The sequence below is a fragment of the Pararge aegeria genome, chromosome 25 (assembly GCF_905163445.1).
Source record: "Pararge aegeria chromosome 25, ilParAegt1.1, whole genome shotgun sequence".
NCBI lineage: Eukaryota > Metazoa > Arthropoda > Insecta > Lepidoptera > Nymphalidae > Pararge > Pararge aegeria.
This window is the reverse complement of record NC_053204.1, coordinates 6,827,639-6,850,239: the sequence shown is the minus strand read 5'-3', so window position 1 is coordinate 6,850,239 and position 22,601 is coordinate 6,827,639. Positions and strand designations below refer to the sequence as shown.

Genomic DNA, 22,601 nt, shown 5'->3' with positions numbered 1-22,601 from the left:
GTTGATGGAGCAAGCAGATGCAGTAGCAGACCCAACTGCAGCGCAAAGGGATATAATTACCGTGTCCACCTGCTAAAATGAAATAGGAGACTTTAACTGGAAGATTTCTGTACATTTAATATATTTTGAAAATTTTGACCGGGGGATGCTTTGTAATCGATACTGAGTCCAAAACAGATTTTTATTTAATTTTTTCCGTCTGTCTGTCTATCCGGGCATCACGTGAAAACTACTGAACGGATTTAAATAACATTTGGTATAGTGGTAGCTGATAATCCGGGTCAACATATAGGATACTTTTTATCCCGATAAACAATAAGTTTCCTACGGGAAATGGGAACAATTATTTTATAAATTTTACTTCGTAGCTCCGTTAAATTTGAACCGATTTTAATAATTCTTTTTTTATATGAAAGTGCATACTATCAAGCATGTATTTTAATTAAGATCTGATAAGTTATGTCGGAGATATAGGACATAACTCTTCACAGATAACAGCAAGTCGCAAGGTATATTGGACAACGATCGAATGTCCTGGCTATATCCTTTTTTTTTTGTTGACGGGGGGGAAATCTTCTCAAAAGATGCCCAATTCTCTGTGGGAGAATTTGGGTTATGTGGGATTTCTACCCACTAAAACCCCCTCGGTTGCCAGCCTCAGTACATAATGGGAGGCTCCGGGATCTCCTAGGAACGCACCGGTGCCTCCCTTGCACAACGCTTATAGCTCGTCCCGGGAAGATTTATGCCATCGCTATTTTTTCCGTATTTGTCTTTCAAAATCGTGTTTTTTTTGGATAGGCATAGGCGTAGGCATTAGGGCTTTTCTGTCTGTATGAAAAACTGAAAAACTACAGAACTGATTATCATACGGTTTTCACTCTTGGTTGTTTTAAAGACAATAAAAACGGGTTGTTTTAAAGACAATAAAAACGATAATAACCGATTTGATGCAGACGAAGTTGCGAAGTCAGCTAGTTACACATATATTTAATTGGATATTATTTCGAAACACTTGTGAGCCAGTGTTTTGAGAGTTGATACAGCTGTGGGAGAAGATAATTTTTTTATCCTTTACCCGGGGAGATAATTGTTTCCTGCCCACGCTAGCCGTGCTGATGGTACCATCGTTCAGAGAACTGGAAAACGATCGCTTATAAACTGGGAAACACTTCGCAGGGCATGCAAGTAGCAGGACAAATGCTGCCCTGTGTCCATCAATCTTTGACTTGGTTTTATAAATTTAGAATGCATTTAAAAAAGTTCGTCTGTCTCATTGTAATATGGACCTTTGAAATAGTAGATCGAAACCGCAACGTTTCCTACTAGATGACGCTGCAGTCGCTATAAGACTGATGTGAAAGGCATATACTAATTTCGGCATCGACGGCAGAAGAGCCGTAGCTTAATTGGAGAGAGCGCTCAGGCCGCGATTGCCATAGAGTCGCAGGTTCAAATCCTGTCGGTTCCGAAACTTTTTATAAGCATTTTAAATTTAAAAAAATGTTAATTCCTCCAAGTGTAGGTAAAAACACTACTAAAAAAATATAAAAACTTTGACTTGGTGTTTATACCTCATAGGCCGTATGTGGCTGCTATAACTTCGGCCACCACACCCTTCAGATTGCGAAATGTGGTAAAATAAGCATGGCGGTAGTACTTCGGACGAGCTCTGAGCTCCACAGACACGCTGAGCTATGAGTTATATCGTTAACTCTAGTTCTTCTACGGATCTCTTCATTTTTGATTTGGTATTTTGACTTTTATTTGCTTTAAGGTTTGGTTCGGTCGACGCCGCACTTCATACATGCACAAAAGCATTGCATACCCCAAAATCTTTGTATACCTCATAAAGGGGAAGGATTTTTCAATTTTATGCCTGTCTTCCTTCTTTATGCATACCCTGGTCAAAAACACTGTGCACGCCATTGGTCGACGGGCATAGCGCAGTTAGAAAAGTTCTTAGTATCCGCTTATGTTACTAGTTGTTTTAAAATATTGCTTAACATCTTTTAAAGTCAAAAAAACTTATCAATTCAAGAAAGCCTCTCTTAGAATCGTACATAAAAGTAACATATAACAGTTTAATTTTAACTTCATCGTGCATTGACAGTAACTAACTCTGAACGCGACGTGTCTATTTGTGTCTGCCCACGCGGTGCTATATAAAAAGAGTTATGTCCCATCCACAAGGGATATAAATAAATTAACTGGTAACGAGAAAACTTTCTTGTTTACTTAAGTCGGATATACATTAAGCAACTTATTTTATGAAAGTTGATATTAATTTCATTCATTATCAACAAATTGCCGGCCCAGTATTGGTCTGCAGGTCGAAAACACTACATTACCGCCCACCGGGCCGTAAAGTAATTCAAAAAGAGAACAGTCCGAACAGACACACAGGGAATAAAATGTAGACCAATGATGTTGGCACTTTAATAAATCCATCAGTATCCACTCATTAAGGGCCACTACAGTGCACGCGTCTCAGAATGAGAATGGGTTTAGGTCGTAGTCCACCACGCTAGCCAAACGCGAATTGGCAGACTTCAGACGCCTTTGAGAACATGCAGAACTCACTGGCATGCAGGTTTCCTAACGATGTTTCCCTTCACCGTTAAAACAACCGATATTTAATTTAATAAGTAACATACTTCTTAATTCTTCTTTCTACCACAAGTAATTCACTATTCAGGCTGTTAAGCTTTAGAATGCCTTGCCTTTGGCCATTAGAGAGGTAAAATCTATCCAAATCTTTAAACAACTTGTGAAAGATCACTTTATCTCTCAATCAACTGATGACCCGGGATAGTTCACTGCTCCCTTCTTCTCTTTTATTCATTTTTTATAATTTTTATTTAAGGATATTTATTTATTTTATATATTTTGTTTCATATTTAATCTATTATATTATTTTTATATATTATATATATAATTTTAGTTATTTATTTATTTATTTGTCTTTAGTTACAAATAATGTTTTTTTATATATTATATGTATATATTTAAGTAATGAAATATGTATTTTATGGGTATATGTATATATGCACCTAACTTTTTTCTTTAACTGTTTTTTATCTTCGCGATTGGTTGCCTGGAAGAAATCGCTATGTAGCGATAAGGCCGCCAAATTGTATATATGTTGTTTTGTTATACTTTTCTTTTTGTTCTATGTACTTTTTGTGGTGTGCAATAAAAGTATATTCATTGATTCATTCATAATTTCGAAAAGTTAGATGTGCGTTTTTGAAATATTGTTTTTAATAATGTGTAAATAGCCAGTTTTTTGAGATCCATGTTGTGAACACCTCTTCTGGGAACATTTCATCACAACATTTGGGAAGTGTGAATAGAGTACACGCCAGCAAAACTGTTGGCAAAGGAGGTGATATTTTTTCTTTACTATACGCCGGTGTAACCTCGGCCAAATAAGTAAACACAGAGTAGGAAAACCGGTAAGGTTGGGTTACAGTGTACACATGATAGTAAGAGCGTGACAGTGACAATGACAGTGGGCGAACCGGTGTCCGACCATTGTTTACAGCCGTGCCGCGTTTGGTCTGTGTACGTTGCTTGTTTAACTAATGCTAGAAACAAGTGTTTGTAAGCCATCATTGTTAAGAAGACTTATACAACTCTCCTTTTTTATGACTGCCTAGTACATCAACAATGGTCTAAAAGGTTGAATGTTTGACAAAGGATCCCGAGTCACTGGTTTCGATTCTTGGTTTCGGCCAGAAATTGTGACGTTATTTAAATAGATAGAACTCGCGTTCAGTTATATATTTAAGACAATATTGCGTGAAATTTAAAAAAGTGTTTGTAAACCATCGTTTAGATTGACGTGGTTTTTTTGGATAGGCATAGTTGAGGACCTGAAAAGTGACAAAATACTTGTTATCCCGGAAAAACAAGCTGCAAAAGCAGCAGAGTCCGTGCGTTTGTGTGTGTGTGTGTGTCAGTTGTGTGGTTATTCAAGTTGGACCTATCGTTTAGAAGTTACGACGGGTTTAGAAATGCGAAAAGCAAGAAAAGCCCAGGTCGAGGTGCGAGGGGGCCGAGGTACGCCCGGCTGCGTATCATACAGTTTATAAATAAAATTGGACCCAGTAGGTGGCGCTGAAATAAGGTTCTTGGTTTTTTTAAGATATTAAAACGGGCAATAACCGATTTGATGCAGACGAAGTTGCGCGGGTCAGCTAGTACAGTAATAAGAATGTTTGTTTACAGTTTGCTAGTCACTTGTCAAGATCAGATATCTTGGTAGGGATATAACTTATTAACACTAATTAACAAAAAATACAAGTGACGAATTCAAATGGTAAACAATAGAACTCTATATACGAGTATATATCTTAGGAACCGTGATTTTTTCCTTTGTAAAAAAGTGTGCTTTTGTCAAAGTCCACCACGCTGGTTAGTGTGCATTGCTGTGTAGACTTTGCACGGCAAAAACTATGTCGGTACTATAAAACTGTCTCAGTAAAAGCAGAGAAAAACCTGTAACGAGATCTTGAGTGCACATACGATAGTATTTAACGCGTGACAATGACAGTGGGCAAACCGGTGTCCAACCATTGTTTACAGCCATGCCGCGTTTAGTCTGGGTACGTGACTAGCGTGACGAATTTGGTGACGTTAGGTGTTTTTAAATCATCATTTTTATAAAGATAATAATACCTCTCCTATTTTCTGACTGCCTAGTACTTTAACAGCTCTACAGTTGTAATGATAGGTGTTCTATTTTTAAATTATATTTTTCTTCTTTTTACAAATCCAAATTGTAACGCCAAAACATTCAGTTTGGTTAAAGATCCTTAAAAGCCTCAGGTTCGATACCCGGGTCGAGCAAATGTTTTTCTAGTGAACTTCTCACGTATATCTCAACTTTTTTTAAATTTCGTAGCGTAGTTTTGGTTGCGTAGGCATGTTCTTTAGGGAAGCCCTGAGTTCGCCCTGGTAAGAACTGGTAGATTGACTGTTGAGTTTTTCATGTACAAATTTACAAATACTACGTAAAGGTTCGTAAAGCTTCACAGCTTTACGTGATTATTTGCACGGAGATAGGTACGTAGTTTTTAAGCGGAAAAAAGTTGCGCCTCTTCAGTTCAATAAAATAGATCAAAAACGCAATAATTCCGTTCTCAGCATATATACTTACATCTATTCGCTGGAATAATTTACAAGCGGACGAATCAAAGTTTTTAATGATACATTATTTAAAAACTTACATATGCCTACCCATTATAAACTTTAACATATTTATGGCTAAACTTTTAATAAGTTAAAAATTCAAAATTCATTACTTCAAGTAGGCCTAATTAATAAGCACTTTTGAAACGTCAAGTCAGTCTGTTTGTAGTGACTCTACTACGGGTTCGGAAGGCAGATTCCACTGAGAAGAGCCGGCAAGAAACTCAGCAGATTGCTCTTTTCCAACATCATTTTAAAGTTTAACAATCTTTAGAATGTTCTCTGTTTCGTGAGAGATGAGAGCGGAGTGGCCTGCTTCCAAGCAGCCTTGTCGTAAGGAATTCATCATTCGTGTAGTAACCACGAAGGTAGTAAAGGTAGATCTAATATTACCTTCGGTATCATGTTGTAAAAGCATATACCCATCCCCACAAAGGATTTCTGTACTTTTCTCAGACGATATGCAGATATCACTAATCTAGGTCCGTTTCTAGTCAGTCGACTGTTTATATCGACTTTTTGTTTATACCTAATTACTTATGTTTTGTTTAATAAAGATTATATTATTATAAATATATTGCGATATATTAGTAGGATATGATATATTAGTTAATCAGTTGTGTTTGGGTTTGTACTATAGTGTGTTGTGATTCCATACATGTCCCGTGGCGATAAAGAACACTACATGCAGAAATGATTCATTATTGTCACTTAGTGAATCATTCCCGGTAGCCCATACTTGTTATAAACTTGGCTCGAACGCGTGGAAGGATCTTTGGCTCTAAACTGCTCTCCTATCGTGTCCTGGATCTATTTTAAGCACGGTTTTATATCCTTTGTAGGCTAGCGGTCAATTTATTTGAAATAATAATTATATACGGTGATAGCTTAGTGGGTAAGGCTTCGGTTTTCGTTTCGTGAAGACAAAGTTCGAGCCCACGCACGCACCACTGACTTTTCGGAGTTATGTGCGTTTTTAATTTAAGCAATTTAATTATCACTTTTAACGGTGAAGGAAAACATCGTGAGGAAACCAGCATCCCTGAGAGTTCTCTATAATGTTCTCAACGGCGTGTGAAGTCTACCAATCCGCAGTTCGCCAGCGCGGTAGTCTACGGTAGTACTGTCTAAACCCGTCTCGTGCTGAGATAAAACCCGTAGTGGGCCGAAAATGGGTTGATGATTCATCATCATCGTTTCAACCAATGGATGTCCACTGCAGGACTGTATTTCGTAGGGAGTTCCAAATACCACGTTCTTTTGCCGCAAGGGTCCACCTGCTTCTAGCAACACGTTTTATGTCACCTGTATACCTCGTCGGAGATATACCAACGCTATATTTGATCATATCCTATTTGCCACAACAGCACCGCGGAGAAATTCAAATTCAAAATTCAAAATTCAAAATTCAAAATTCATTTATTTCAAGTAGGCCTAATTTATAAGCACTTTTGAAACGTCAAAGGATATCGATTTATCTTCTCCCACAGCTTTATCAACTCTTTGGCGCACAATTGGAAATAAAATCCAAATAATATATGTGTAGTAATAAAAGGGGGTTAACATTAGCGCACAATTGGTAATAATATCCAAATAATATATGTGTAATAATAAACGGGGGTAAACTTCTCCTATTCCCAGTTTCCGTGCTTTTGCAGGTGGACACGTTAATTATATCCCTAGTCGGGGGATATAATCGGGGGATATCATCTCGGGGGCTCTGCAGGGCACGGGTCTCTTCCCACAATGAGTAGGGTCGAGGCCGTAGTCCACCACGCTGGCCAAGTGCGGATTGGTGATAATGAACCATGAATGAAATCTAATACTTACGTCATATCCTTTCTTCCAGGGCTATCTGCACGCATGGCGACGGGACGCTACGTTTTCCGAGGAGGAGCTTTCAGAACTCTTCAATAATATCGAAGACATCTACAATTTTAATAGGTAAGAGAATTTACCCGGCTAAGTTTGTTGTGGGCTCTTCTTAGAACCGGGCGCGTTTGGAACCCTCGTAGCTTTAGATTTAAGTTTTCGAACGAAGATATCACCGTCCCCTTACAATTATGTAAACAAATATGTATGAACGCTTCATAACGGACGGACGGATGAATATTTCGACGGCCGATTGGCGCAGTTTGCAGCGACCCTGCATTCTGAGCCCAAGGCGGTGGGTTCGATTCCCACTACTGGAAAATGTTTGTGTGATGAGCATGAATGTTAAAGTATTTCTGTATATTATTCATAAAAATATTCATCAGTCATCTTAGAACCCATAACACAAGCAACGCTTACTTTGGGGCTAGATGGCGATGTGTGTATTGTCGTATTATATTTATTTATTTATTTATTTACAAGTGCCTGTGATTGGCCTACATGAATAAAGAAATTCTGAATTTGAATTTGAATGACATGACTCGATAGTAAGTAGATTTGGTAGGGGTAGAGCTTTTTGTGACAGGGCTCGTCCCACCGCTATGGTTTGTGCCCCCAAGTAGCATTGCTGTGGTCTAAATGGCGTGGTTAATACAGGCAATGAGGTTTAACATCTACGCCTCAGTTTAATGGGCAAAAGGCGGCATTTTTTGGAATGTGTTCCTTGCATATCCTTTTTTTTTTTGGTGTGGTAGATAAGCTTTATACGTAGACTAGTAGGATAGACTCCCCCCCTCTAAAGAGGGTATACCGAAATTAAAAACAACCACGGCATGTCCCTCTTGTTGGTTAGACGCCCGGGGAACTTCCTTCCTTGCATATCCTGTGAAGTATAGCGATTTTTATAGGCGATGGGTTTCCCCTTACCAGCAGGTGGATCCATCATGCTTAGCAGTGGCGTGCACTTCATACATGCACAAAAGCACTGCCTACCCTAAAATTGATATATAACTCTATACGAGTTATATATCAATTTTGAGAGGAGAATTTTAGCAGTTTTATGCAATTATTCCTGCTGTATGCATACCCTGGTGAGAAACCCAGTGCACTGATGCTTAGTCTATCAATTCTTCTATAAAAAAAAAGATTTGAGTATCCCAAAAAAGGTTTTATATTTTTATTAAACATGTTCTTTTACGTCAACTTAAGAGGAAATATCACTGTACATTAATAGTTAAAAAAAAGTTATAGAAATACTCAGTAATGTCAATACGTAGTTTTTTTTTATTTTATGGAAAAAATTAGCGCTAAGATAAAAGACGTTTCGTGTGTGAATAACATTTGTATTGTGTAACGTACCAATACGTACACACTTACGAAGACAAACAAATATAAAAAAAACAAATTGTTAACGTAACATAAGAATCTGTAATAAAATACCCAAGTTTCTGCAATAGCTAAGCATTCCTCGAATAAACGACGACTTTGTCTATCGACATTTTCTCGGGTGCCATTTCAGCTGTTTTTTTTGCGTGTGATATTTTGTACAGGGACGCATTTGAGTTTTATTTTTCACTATCTCATACTCATATATATATACATGTGTATTAAATGTTAATGTTGTATTTAAATCTTTTTTCTTAAATTCTGCGTTATAAATGGACTCTAGGGAGGCAGATTTCTTATTATCGGCACATTTCGGCTTCATAAGTTCGGCTTCTCAAATTGGCAAAAGGCATTTTTTTCTTCAGCTGTCTCCAAAAGTCTAGCTCTTATTAATAATGGAAATTAGTTATTAAATACGTATGTGTTGTTATTACATATAATAGTTTATTTTATATTTATTTTTTATATTATATACTTTGGATCTAACTAGTTTATGTATTCGTATGTATGTTTTTTAAAATTAGTACCACAGCAGTCTTTTTTCCTAATTCAAAGGTTGCCTGGCAGAGATCGCTATTAAACGATAAGGCCACCTGTATTCTACTTCTTTCTTTATGTTTCTTTTTTATTGAATATTTTTATATGTTAATGTTGTGGTATACAATAAAGAGTTAAATAAATTAAATAAATAAGTAAGGCGAAAGTTTATAACCCATAGAGGCAGCTCTCTTTTAGATGTAATGCATAAGTGGAGATAGGGAGGAGGTTTTTTAATCCGTTAGGCCGTCCCTTATTTAAAGTAGTTTATAAATAAGCCCCTAGATATTTGTTTCAGAAACCTGTGGGTTTAGAGTAACGTTATTTTTTCCCGACATCCAAGTTCGGCTCTGACTTTTGTCCGTGTAAATATCAGGGGCAGGGTATCAATAACAGAGGGTTATGGCGACCCCTTTTATTATGGAAAAACTTAATAATATTATGCTTAATCGTTTTTACGTCCATTGCAGAGGACTATCGACTATAATCTATACTTATAACAAAACTGTAACTGGAAGATTTCTGTACATACAAATAAAATAATAAAATATTAAGTTTGATTATATATGACGGCGCCTCTGACGTGATATTATTTTTAATAACAATGACGTCAGCAATACTGACGAAATAAACCTGTCAATGTAGAAGTTATAAACTCACTAGCATCTAGCTGTTGCCCTCGTTCTTCATCCCCTTTTATTACGGTAAAAAATTGGTAAAAATCCGTAACCATTTGTTTTCGCGGGATATAAAGTAGTTTTGACACTCACCGTTCTTTCAACTAACTATATGCCAAACATCAAGTTTATTGGTTGCGTAAAGTGATTAGGGCGTGAAGTAAGGTCAAACAAACACACATTTGCATTGATAATATTAGTAAGGACAAAACATGTGTTTTTAAAAACATAAACATAATTATAAAATCGTAGTTACCTTAAAGGAAGTGCCTGTGGAAAATCCATAAAAACATAAAAAGTCACGTTTCCCACGAAGTGGTCGTAAAAGTCTGGAATGATCGGAAACAATAAGTTAAAACAGAAATTCGAACAAAGGGCATGGCTATTTCTCGTCATAAATGTTTACCATAACCTTTGCAAGATGTAGGTACGTCGAGGAGGTTTTTAAACGACTCCAAAAATGAAGGCATAGAATTTTCTTTGAATGTTAATTTTAGAACATTTAATTATTGGGTCATATTTTATTTGTCGTGAAGTAATTGAATATCACTCGCTGAAACGGTGAAGGAAAACATCGCGAGGAAACCTGCATGTCTGCGAGTTCTCAAAGGCAATCGAGATGGATGGAGTAAGGCCTAATTCCTTGCCATTCTGAGAGTAGACCCTTGCTCCATAGACTGTAGTGGGTCGGTAATAAGTTGATATTGATGATTATTTTTTCGTCTGGCAGTTAGCATGCTCAGCTTAAGATAACAAAGTTCCAGATTCTGTTTCTTGGTCAGATCAAGATTGTGTATTTATTGAGGTTTCCGGTTAATTAATAATAGTCGGTAGTCAGTTCCAGCCTGGAATTAGGAAATATGAGATTTTTATCACGATCTCGCATAAGGATAGCGTTGTGGGTAAAGCTATAAATCCCTCACTCCTATGAGGCATCAGGCAGAAAATTATGATGATTATAAACACGGAACACCTATTTTGCACAAATTTCGATCAAAACCATTTAAAAAAGGTCAAATCGCTCTTTTAAATCGCCGTGCAAGGCCAAGACCTATGTTTTCCTTTTACACATTTCATGAAAACCAACTAATTGATTCCTCAGTTGGTACTAGGAGAGTTGTTGTGACATTAGCAGTAGTATCCTCGGACGAGCTCTGATTCTTCTTACTGACTCTAAGCTTTCTTATCTGATCCATAGTTACGTTGTGTAGTTTTTTACTTCTCTGAAACATAGCCATTCCATTTTCAGATCACTCTGCAGCGAGCTGAACTCGTGCCGCTTGGACGCCACCTGCATAGCGAGGTGTTTCGTTAACAACACCACCGGTTTCTCGGATTACACCTCATACTGCACTGGTTATCCAAAGACCATGGAGCGTCTAGCGTTACTCGCGTCTCGACCGCAGAGCGCCAGGGAGTTTCGAGAACGGCAAATGGAGCTGAGACATCCTTTACCTCTTGCATCGTATTTGTTGAAGCCTGTGCAACGGATTCTGAAGTACCATTTGCTATTACAAGTAAGTCTTTTAGGGAACTAGTTTTAAGACTCTTCGACTCTTATCCAGGAATCATAAAAGCATTAAAAGTGCTTCCCTCTCGAACGCGAAGGATCAGCGAGTTTATTAGAGTCCAGGGTCCAGGAAGCATGTTAGCCGTACTTGCCCTTCGATCAAGCTACCTTTACTACTGACATCTTATTTGTTGAAGGCTTAGATTGTGAAGTACAATCTGCTACAAGTAAGTGTTTTAGCGAACTGAATTGCAGTTAAACACTTGTCAACTCTTGCCTAGCATTCAGCAGAAAATACATCAATTAGGGATCTTGCCTCTCGACCATAAAGTTTTTTTGTTTTTTATTGGAGTCCACCAATCCGCACTGGGCCAGTGTGGTGGACTAGGACCTAATCCCTTGTCATTGTGGGAGAAGCCCCGTGCCATAGCCCCCCGAACCATAACTATCCTGATACAGGGATCAGGATAGTTATGGTTTGATTTAATAAAATATTGACTAGGGGTTTCTTTGAATAAGCGTTGACTGGGTTGATTGAACGCTCTTTTCGATCTCGCACTCATGCAGAGTGATCATAAATTTCGGGCGCTATTGAGTCAAAATATATTCATTCCAGAATGTGGTTAAGCAGTGCGCATCCCGCGAGACCGAGTACGCTTTGCTGAAGATGACCAGCATCGCCCATCACATAGATGACATGAAGAGGCGGCACGAACATGCTGTCAGAGTTCAGGTACCCCCTACCACCATTAGTGGTGCTTTCTGCAGGCGTATCCACAAACTCTAGATGATGAAAACAAGATGTTATGTTTTTATCTGGTGGCTTCGGCCATGGCTAGAAACCATTCTACCAACAAAGATGAGATTTCGTGTTCCGATACGATGTCGCGTAGAAGCCGTAAGTATATTAAACCCATACCCCTAGTATGGGTTTAATATACTTACCCCTTTTTTTTACTTTTAGGCGTGGTGGAAAAGCTTTTTGCTACCTCCGACCCTTGGGCAGGACGGAGGTTATGTGGGACTCTGCCCTCTAAAGGGGTATACCCAAACTAAAAACCACCACGGCATCGATACTTAATCCTGCAGACTGCAGTCAAGGGCTTGTAGTGGAATAAAAAAAATGTTATCTTGGAAGTGTTTAAAAAGGCAGTGGGATCAGTTTCATGGCGGTATCAGCATCAGTGGCGTGCACTTCATTCATGCACAAAAGCACTGTATACCCTAAAATTGATATATAACTCGTATAAAAGGAGGATTTTTGTCGTTTTATGCAATTTTCCTGCTGTATGCATACCCTGGTAAGAAACCCAGTGCACGCCACTGATCAGCATCAACGGTAAAGCAAAACATCTCGAGGAAACCTGCATGCCTGAGAGTTCTCCATTATGTTCTCAATGCCGCGTGGAGTCTACCAATTTGCATTTAGCCAGCGTGATTGACTACATCCTGAACCCTTCTCAATCTGACAAGAGACCCGTACTGTAGTGGGCCGGTAATGGGTTAAAAACGATGATCATGAATTTACTTACAACAGTATGTTGTTTTGCAGGAGATCCAGTCGCTGTTGTATGGATGGAATGGGCCAGATTTGACGACGTACGGAGAGCTATGCGCCGAAGGGACATTTAGGTATACCTAATATACTGTTATAGCCTGTCGCTGACTTTTTGTAGGCATTATCAAGCTATTTTAAAAACTTTATGGCAACGTTCGCAAGTAATATTTTCGTTTATATCACTTCAACCGATTGACGTCCACTGCTGGACATAGGATTTTTTTTGTAGGGCGTTCCAAACCCCACGATTCTGGGCCGCTTGTTTCCAGTGAGCAACGCTGCGTTTACCGGTGTGGGGTTGCTATTCTAACACCTTGAGACCCCTAAGTCCATCAGTTCTCCGAGCTATGTGCCCCGCTACATAAGCTTCTCGACTCGTTGAGCGATGTCGGTGAATCTAGTTCTTCTACGGATTTCCTCATTTGTGATTTGATCACGTAGAGATAATACTCCTAACGTAGCTCTTTCAATCGATCGCTGAGTTCTGAGCCTTCTTATGAGGCCTATAGTTTATATTTTTAATTTTTAAATTGCATATAAAAAATTTCGGAACCGACAGGATTTGAGCGCTTTGACCAATTAATCTGCGGCTCTCCTACCGTCGTTGGCGAAATTAGTATATACCTTTTACTGCAGTCTTATAGCGACTATAGCGCCGTCTAGTAGGAAACATTGCAGTTTCGATCTATTTTTCAAAGGTCCATATTACAATGAGATAGACTTGTTTTTATTTTTATTTAATTCAATGTTATTGCTTCCCAGTTCAAGTTTTGAATGACAACTAACGTATCACTTTCAGAGTTTTCGGCGCAAAGGCAATGCGACACGCCTTCCTCTTCGACAAAATGCTGCTCGTCACGAAGAACAGAGAAGATGGAATACTGGCCTATAAGTCACATATAATGGTAACTCATACATCTAAACATATAAATAAATTGGAAATGCATGTTTCTAATGTCAGATTATGCGATATAAAAGAAACAGTTTCCACGGTGGTCAATTTCGAGAGTGTCTTCCAACTCCGCGTTAGGTATTTTAGTGCATAAGTGTGTGAATAACTCTGAAGGCAGCTCCGACACGACCGGAAATAGATCAGGTGCAAGATCGACAGCTTCTTCTACTTCTGTTCCTGGGCCTTTTCCGCACTTGGTTGTACGTATGGCCACTATGCGGCTCCCCGCTGGGTCACTCCAGCCAGCCGAGCTCACTTCATGGACTCGCGTTGGTGTGCTGCGCGTTGTTCTCCATTGCATTGGAGCATTCCGTGTATCGTGTTTCTTCCGTCTCCATGCATGCTCTGCAGAGAAGAGCCGGTTATACCTACAATGGAAAAGTATTTTTTTAATAGGCAGTGCCCTGTTATCATACCTACAACTGTCCTTAGTTTAGCCCGGTTTAGTTGCAGTAAGACCGTCAGCTTAACGTGCTCTCCGAGGCACGGGGGTGTTTCACCGCCTATAACCAAACTTCGTGCTGGTAATTAGAATCTCGTAGACTTTAGGATTTAAAAAGAACTACGAATCTGTAGTACATTTTATTAAAAAAGTACCTATTTAAGAAAAGCTATGTTGGACTTAGTAGCAAAAGATAATTTTTTTAGATTTTTTTTTAATACTTTACAAGTTAGCCCTTGACTGCATTCTCACCAGGTAAGTGATGATGCAGTCTAAGATGCTAGCGGGCTAACCTGTTAGGGATTACTTGCGCCTTTATATTATAAGTACTTAGTTATGTATATTATTCATAAAAAAAATCATTAATCATCTTGGTATCCATAACACAAGCTAGGCTTTGGGGCTAGATGGCTTTGTGTATTGTCGTAGTATATTTATTTATTTATTTATTTATTTATTTATTTCCAGTGTAACAACATGATGCTCGTGGAATCCATCGCGGGAGCGCCGCTGTCCTTCCATGTGATCCCATGGGACGCGCCCCGTTCTCAGCTAACTCTGCAAGCCCGATCGCAACGACACAAGCGAGAATGGACTCTATTACTAAAAAGAGTAAGTCCATTTTACTTTTACTAATATCTCGATATTTAGATTAACTTTATCATGAAACTTAGCGTCCGGGATCCTAACTAATGTTATAGGTAAACATGAAAGTGCGTTTGTTTGTCTGTTTGTCCTTCACGCCTTAACTAAGCAACCAATAAACTTGATTTTTACACAAAGTTAGTTGTGGAAACAAACAGTTCCTCACAAAAGTCGTAAATAACTAAAATATTATTAATGTGAAAGTACGATTGTTTGTTTGTCCGTCCTTCACGCCCTATTACCTATCGACATGATTTTTGGCGTTGAGTTAATTGAAAGGACGTAGAGTAACATCCCAGGAATACAAACTGTTCCACCGGTATTTGTTAAAACCGTCAAAACCGCGGAAAAAGAACTACAGCAGTTTTAATTCAGTAGTACCATCATTTTCTTACGTTTCCCGTTAGATAACAACGAAATAATATAAACAACAAATAACTAGACAGATTGTAATCTCGGTATTGGAATTCAGAATAATAAATTTTCATGACAGTTTCTTTCGGGGGGGGGGGGGGGGGCGAGTACCTATCCTTCTACCCAACTCAATGTCAAGTACCATATTAGCATCTGTTCGCAAAGGACGAGTTAAAATAGGAACGATATAGCTACGTATTTAGCCAAGGTTCCGTAATTTTAATTATGTATTTATAGTAGCGTATTTGTATATGTTTGTATATATGTATGGAATAAATTTTATATTTTTGTACATATCTTTAATTTGTTATGTTTAATATGTACTATGTTTTATGTTTATTTTATGTTAATGTAGTTTAAAATCCTAATATTTCATATGCCTTTGTTGCCTGGAAGAGATCGCTATTTAGCGAATTTTTTTTTTCTAATAATATATACTACTAGGACAATACACACATCGCCATCTAGCCCCAAAGTAAGCGTAGCTTTCGTTATGGGTACCATGATAGCTGATGAATATTTTTTTTATGAATATAATACACATAAATACTTATAATATACAGATAAACACCCAGATACTGAAAAACATTCATGTTCATCACACAAACATTTTCCAGTTGTGGGAATGGAACCCACGGCCTTGGACTCAGAAAGCAGGGTCGGTGCCCACTGCGCCACTCGGCCTTCTATTGTATTTGTATCTGTAAATTTTCTCTGTGGTGTACAATAAAAGTGTATTCATTCATTCATTCATTCATTTTAGGGGTGCATTGTGAAACCTGACCTTTCATCAGCAACATTGGATAGCACTACTAAATTCTTTCTGCCATTTGTAGATGACTGGTTAACTAACAATTGTTTTGTTTTTTAGGTTATCTTGGAGAACTATAACGCAGTGATCCCTTCGCATGCACGACAGTTAGTGATGGAGTTGGGACAAAATAAAACTGACGGTATGTTAATATTTTGATAAACAACTTAAATATGTCAATTATAGGTAATATTGCGTTAATAGTAAGTTAGACCTTGGCGGCAATCTCAACTGCTGGTAGGTGATGATGCAGTCCAAGGTGGTCTCGACGAATAAGTATATACCCCTAGGTATGCCAGTTATATTAAACTTGTCTCGGTTTCGGAACGCTCAATCGCATTGCAGCATGTCTTTTACGGAATTTGAGTAACTAGCCTCGGCCGCAGCCACCATACCAGACCAGAGAAAAATCAGAAATTATAAATCCCCAAATTAACTCCGCCGGGGATGGAACCCGAGACCTTCCACCTAAAGCCATAGCGCTCACCGCTTCACCAGGGAGGTCACCATAATTATTATGTACAAGGTAATTATTTTTCGTTTATGCTCAAAAAGAGTCCTTCTCCCAATTGTCCAGACTGTGGTGTAAGGGAAGATGTATATCACATTCTGATGGAATGTGTCCGTAGCGAGGTTCAGAATAAAATGTTTGCTGATGTTAACATAAGCTTGTCAAACCCCTATTCTGAGGCCGCGAAATATTTATATCTTAATATATAAAAATCTCCTGTCACGATGTTTGTCCGCGATGGACTCCTAAACTACTTAACCGATTTTAAATTAAATTGGCACACCGTGAGCAGTCTGGTCCAACTTAAGAGATAGGATAGCTTAGATCTTTAATTATAGTCACAATTTTATTTTATTGCAAATTATTTGTCTATAATTAATTGACAGTCACATGTTATATATATATATACTACTATACTCATTTAAGGCTAAGCGATACTGAATACTTTAAAAACAAAATCAAACGCAGACGAAGTCGCGGGCAACAGCTAGTATATTATATATATAGATTTAAGATTAATGTAGGTAGACGTAGAATAAGCTAGTTTGTAAGGTAGTAATTGTAGACCCACACGAGCTACATAGTCACTCAAGTGACTCAGCTCTTTAAAAGAGATTAAAAATCATTTTACGAAACATTGTCTTTTTTTGCAGATGACATTCTCGCCGAGAAATCTCACAACCTAATAACACAAGCATCCATGAGAAAACAGTTATCTGCCCCAGAATATCTCGAGAAACGAAAGCTGGAGAGGGAAAGAAGGAAATCCTTTGAAAATGGCATCAGAGGAAGACTTAAGAAAGTTAACAGAAAGTATCCTACAAATCATTCCAGAGATGAAAGCCAAGATTGTGATTGCGCTCAGTTTTCAGCAGACAAAGGCACAGACTATACATGCGACGTCTGTTACATAGATCTGTGCTCAGACTGTGATACTGAAGTCACTAAAGAAAAAAAAAAAGATGAAAAATGTAGCTGTAATAAAAACACTGATAACGAAGCCAGGGATCGATGCGCAGAATGTGATAGAGCCCTTCATTATATCGACTCTGGAAGTACAGAACAAATTGAAAGGAAGAAGTCCTGCAAATGTTCCGATTTTAAATCCTCACAGGAGAGTGTAACTAAAGAATTTAGTGGGTCTTTGAATAAAACTAGAGGCTACCACTCAACTGACAATATTGTTAGTTATACAGACAGTAAAAGTAAAGAAGATTTGACTGAAACCAACACATCTATGGCGAACGTCAAGAACATTCCAAAAACTTGCCTAAAATGCTCAAAAATAAAAGAAAATATAGCAGTAATTGACGCAACGGGGACTTTACGTAGGGAAAATACAATGAGGAAGTCTAGGTGTAATATTGAAAAGCACAGAACTGATACTTTAAGATCTAAGTCTAAAGACGACCCACAGAGATCTAAACTATCCAAAATTGGTACTTGGAGAAGAAAGTCTGAACCTGGTCTGCAAAATACTGTTATAATTACTAAAAAATCTCAAGACAGTGATAGTGAAAGGGTAGAAAGCAAAGGAAGTGAAAAGATAGAATTTGAATGTCGAAATTGTGGTTCCAATAAGATTACCAAGAAAACTAAATCAAATGATGGAGCTATTATATCCGATCCAGAGCTTGACAGTAGAAAAAAATTGACAAACAGTGGACTCAAACCGAGTTTGGAAATAAAAATGTATAACACTAAAAATATACCAAAGAAAATCACAAAAATTAAAAAGAACAGGGCGAAAGGATTGCGCCTTGGATCAGATACGACAACACGATTTTACACTGATTTTTCTACTGATGTATCTACGGAAAATATATTGCACATATCCGAATCAACTGACAGCCTAAATATAGATAAATCCAAGAATCAACCAAGTTTAGACATCCCTGATTCAATAAGTAAAGATGAAGACATCGATGAAGAGACATATAAAAAGCTAATAGAAAAAACAGATTCATTTAAAAAAAATGAACTAGAAAAGGTTAAGTTCTTGAATAAGCAAAAAGTAATATCAGAAGGAACTGAAGTTGAAGATAAATTACATGAAAATGAAAAGTTGCAGGAGGAAGTAGAGGTTCAAGAAAGTTGCGAGGAAATTGAACAACCTCTAGAACAAATCATATCTCAACTCCTGTTGGAAAATAGAGAATTTCAAAAGCTACTCAAAAAACAACAGTTACGTAATACTGCACAAAGAAGGCATCAGAGACTTTTAAAGTCCCACTCAAACCCGGATACAGTAATTTTAGCCAAAAATGAACTCACAAAGTTAAAACCAAAGTATACTAGGCAATTATCAGAAAACATAGAGCTGAATATAAATGAACAGAACGATACTGAACGAAATGTTCAAAGTGAAGCTGACGACGCTTCTGATGAAGATCATATCTATGAAACTCTGCGAATAGAAAACAGAGTCGATAATAGCTTACATGAGTTAAATAATAAAAGTAAATTAATTCAGCACAACACACATGTGTCTCGACCCAAAAGGTTATCATCGCCCCAAAATCAGGTCGCAATAACAAAAATTTGCGGACCAGAATCAGATTATGTTTACCTAACTTTTGATGAAGTCAAGCGGCGTGAAAACTTGGAAGATGGCGTATATGATGTGCCTGTAAAATCCCCAGAAAAGGTTTTAAAAGTTCAGCAAACTGCAAATGTTGCAGATTACTACGTTGCTATGGAACATCAAGGCCCTGCAACGAACGATGAAAACATTTATGACAACTTAATAGATGTGTGTCGGCGAAATAACGAAGTACCAAATGCTTTTCCTACGGATTATTTACCTATGAGTCCTGACCAACAAAGCCCAAACACTCCAGAAATATGGCTGAGCCGACAAAAAGAACACTTTAACGTTTCTAGAGATAGAAAATCTGGATCCCTACCTAGAAGTTTTCAAGTTGTGATGAGTGGCCAGGAAGAAAACAATTTAAGCACCTTTAAATATAAGCCAAATTGCAACAGCAAAACTTATCTTAATAGAGACGGTAAAGTCATGAGCGTCGATCGACCTTTTACAATCGCATCTGATCAAAGTGAAATAAGCTACGACGATGTTGAAACTTACATGAGCGAAGGGGATATACTGAAATTCAATAAAAGCTCAAAATCAAAAGACGAAGAATATCCTCAAAATATAAGTAAGTCAACATTAGAGTTAGAAGAAGAGATTGATAGGTGTTATAAAAGCAACTTTGAAAAAGTAGATTTGGATACAAGTAAGGAAGAAAGCCCAATAAACTCATCTCAAGTCAACTTAATTGTGTCTACAACATCATCTTGTGAAGCATTAACAGTCGAACAAACTGAAGAAAAACCGAAGCTCGTTGATGTTATACATCCTGAACATAAAATTTATAAACCAACGAGTAATGTTCTTTCACTAAAAAATGTTCTAAGTCGATTTAAAAGCCGTACGCCTCCAAAGAATAGTGAAGATACAGAAATAAATGCAAATGACCAAAGTTTTGAAAGCACAAAATCTGATTTAAAAAGTCCAATCAATGAAAAGAGGTCTGCATTAAATCCTCGAAGTTACTCTAAAAACTTATTACAGCGATTTAGAAGTATAATTGGTGATGAACAGCCGGACGATATTCAGAATAAACAAGATGTTTCTAAAACAAAAGGTGGAGATAGTCAGAATAGTATGAAGGCCGAAATTAAAGTTATTATCACGTCTACAGATAATAGTCCCACGACATCAACGATTGTATATTCCATTCAAACTGATGCTCTCAGCAAAAGTGTTTGTGAACACACTACAATGAGTGAGAGTCAGAAAGAGAAAAACAACTTAGAAACTTTATCACAAAGTTGCGAAAATATTAATGAAAAGCTGACTTTGTATCGACCAAATTACGAGAAGAGTGTAAGCATGTTAACCAACCTTACAAGTTCGGTGAGTAGTACTCCTTCGCCATCTAAATCTAATTGCAGTTCTTATCAGAGCCTTAACAAATTGCCAGTCTACATGCAAGGTAGTAAGCATTTAGGCGCTAGAATAGCTCAATCAGACTATGTCGATCCAACGACCTTGATAAATGAAAAGAACGCGCTTAAAAACGTCAATGTACTTATTAATAAAAACGCCTTAAGACCCGATAGCTTATTTTCGAACTCCTCCTTCGTTACTTCATCCAGTGACAGTACATATCACGAAAACCAAAATAAGGTTATTACTATGCAACAAACCCTAGTAACTGAAAAGTGTGTGGAAAAACAAAATTCGGATGAAAGTTTTTACGAAAAATCGTTTGAAAAGATAGAACATATTACCGATGAAGACATGTTCAGAGATTCAGCCGTTTACTCTGATCAAGATGAACTGGAAGATTCACATACAGAACAAAATGAAAAAGACAAAATGGCAAACAAACATTTAACTAGAGTTGAAAGTATTAAACGAGAATCTTCGGTCAGAACTAAAAAAGTGATTGTGTCAACAAGTGTTACAGAGAAAAGTAGTATTAATTCCAGAGTTGTTACGACGACTGTTAAAAACCATCAGATTGGGAGTAATAGAAATATTTATAAAGATGAAAGAGTTGAAAACAAGGAAAAGGTTGTGAAAGCAAAAGTGGCTCCGCCTGTACCACTTAAACCTAAAATAGCGAGTGTACCTACAGTTGCAAGTGTCCAAAGTAAAATTGTAACATGTAACACTAATTTAACGAAAACTATTGAGCAATCTTCTTCTTCAGATTGTGTTAATACACGAACTATAAAGAGGAACACGAATTATAAACCAACGTACACAAGATCAGAATCCACACCTAAAGATACTAAGAGTGTCGAGGAAAAGTTAGCGAAAAGAGAAAAGAATGAAAAAGCTGACTGCAAATCAACGAAGGAAGAACCTAAATCTCAAGGCAATATACAAATAAAACGACTTAGTTTTGAAAGAGCCAGTCTTGATTCTGTTACAAGAAAGACGAAATCTGTCATTGAAAACAAGCGTTCTTCCGCAGAACAACCATCTACATCAAAATCGGTTTTAGAAAGGCGTTTAGAAATAGAGCAAATGACTAAAAGCCAAACTAATAAAACGGTTCAGAAAAAGCCGCTGCCGAAACCGAAATCTGTAAATTCCAAAGTTGCAACATTCGAAAGAAGTGTTAGTGAAAACAGTAGCAGGGAAACCAGAAGCAAACCTAGTGTTCCTTCGCCTGTCACTTTAAGACAGAGTGTTGCCATAAACAAAAATAGTGATCTGAATTCGGACGTAAATGATAATGATCCTAAAGAAAGTTGGGTAAAACAGGTTGTCAATAAATTCCAATGAGCTTATCGAGTGATTACTGATGCATTTAGAAGTGATTCCGTCTGTTTGTATACTCCAATTTTTAAAAAATCCCACTTTCGAACTTATCATAATTCATAAGATTATTATTGTTAAATATTGTGTCGGACCCTATACTCTGATCCAACGAGTGCCAACGTAAGGATTTGCCATTGGGTGTTCGCGCAACTTTGTCCTAAACAAAGATTGAAATAGATTATTTTTCAAAAACAAACAAGTCATTCGTTGGACAGATATGTACGAATCACTATGTAAATAATGTTTTTGTTTTGTCAAACCTCCTTGAGCTTTGATGTCTTGTGCCATAGACAAGATAGATATTTTGGCGGTATGTTCAATATGTTATACACTATGCACAAAATATAGTAAATAATCAGGCTCAAAAGGGATAGAACCCAGAGCGGTAAGTTAAATAAAAACCATTCGCACATTGTACATATAGAGATTTGTTATGCTTACTTTGCTATGTATTTATCCGAAAGTGCCATCGTGAATACGTAGCAATCAATACGTAGATCTATTCTAATAATAATATATATTTACAAAAAAATATTATTGCGTGCAATTCAATTTGAAATCAGTTTCAAAGTATTTATTTTTCTTATTTTTAAGTTTTACTTCGTAGATACTAACACCAAAAAGTAGAGAAGTTGTTCTTAGGTTATGATTTGTTTGCGATCAAATAAGAAAAAAAAAAAATTCGGATATATTTTACATTCCGATTTTTCGAATTTCGAACACTGCCAATCGTGGTTATAAATTTATAT

At 37.3% G+C, this 22,601-nt stretch overlaps 1 protein-coding gene across 2 annotated transcripts in view; it reads left to right on the top strand.

Annotated features, from left to right (window-relative positions):
- Nucleotides 1-22,186, top strand: part of LOC120634935 — a 134,821-nt gene extending 112,635 nt beyond the window's left edge. For both annotated transcript variants that reach the window (XM_039905828.1, XM_039905830.1), the window contains exons 4-11: nt 7,046-7,140; nt 10,918-11,185; nt 11,795-11,911; nt 12,731-12,810; nt 13,536-13,641; nt 14,599-14,742; nt 16,061-16,142; nt 17,165-22,186. In XM_039905828.1, the coding sequence (XP_039761762.1) occupies nt 7,046-7,140; nt 10,918-11,185; nt 11,795-11,911; nt 12,731-12,810; nt 13,536-13,641; nt 14,599-14,742; nt 16,061-16,142; nt 17,165-21,816 (5,544 nt within the window). In that variant the 3' untranslated portion in view covers nt 21,817-22,186. The remainder of the gene's footprint in view (nt 1-7,045; nt 7,141-10,917; nt 11,186-11,794; nt 11,912-12,730; nt 12,811-13,535; nt 13,642-14,598; nt 14,743-16,060; nt 16,143-17,164) is intronic.
- The last annotated feature ends 415 nt before the right edge of the window (nt 22,187-22,601 follow it).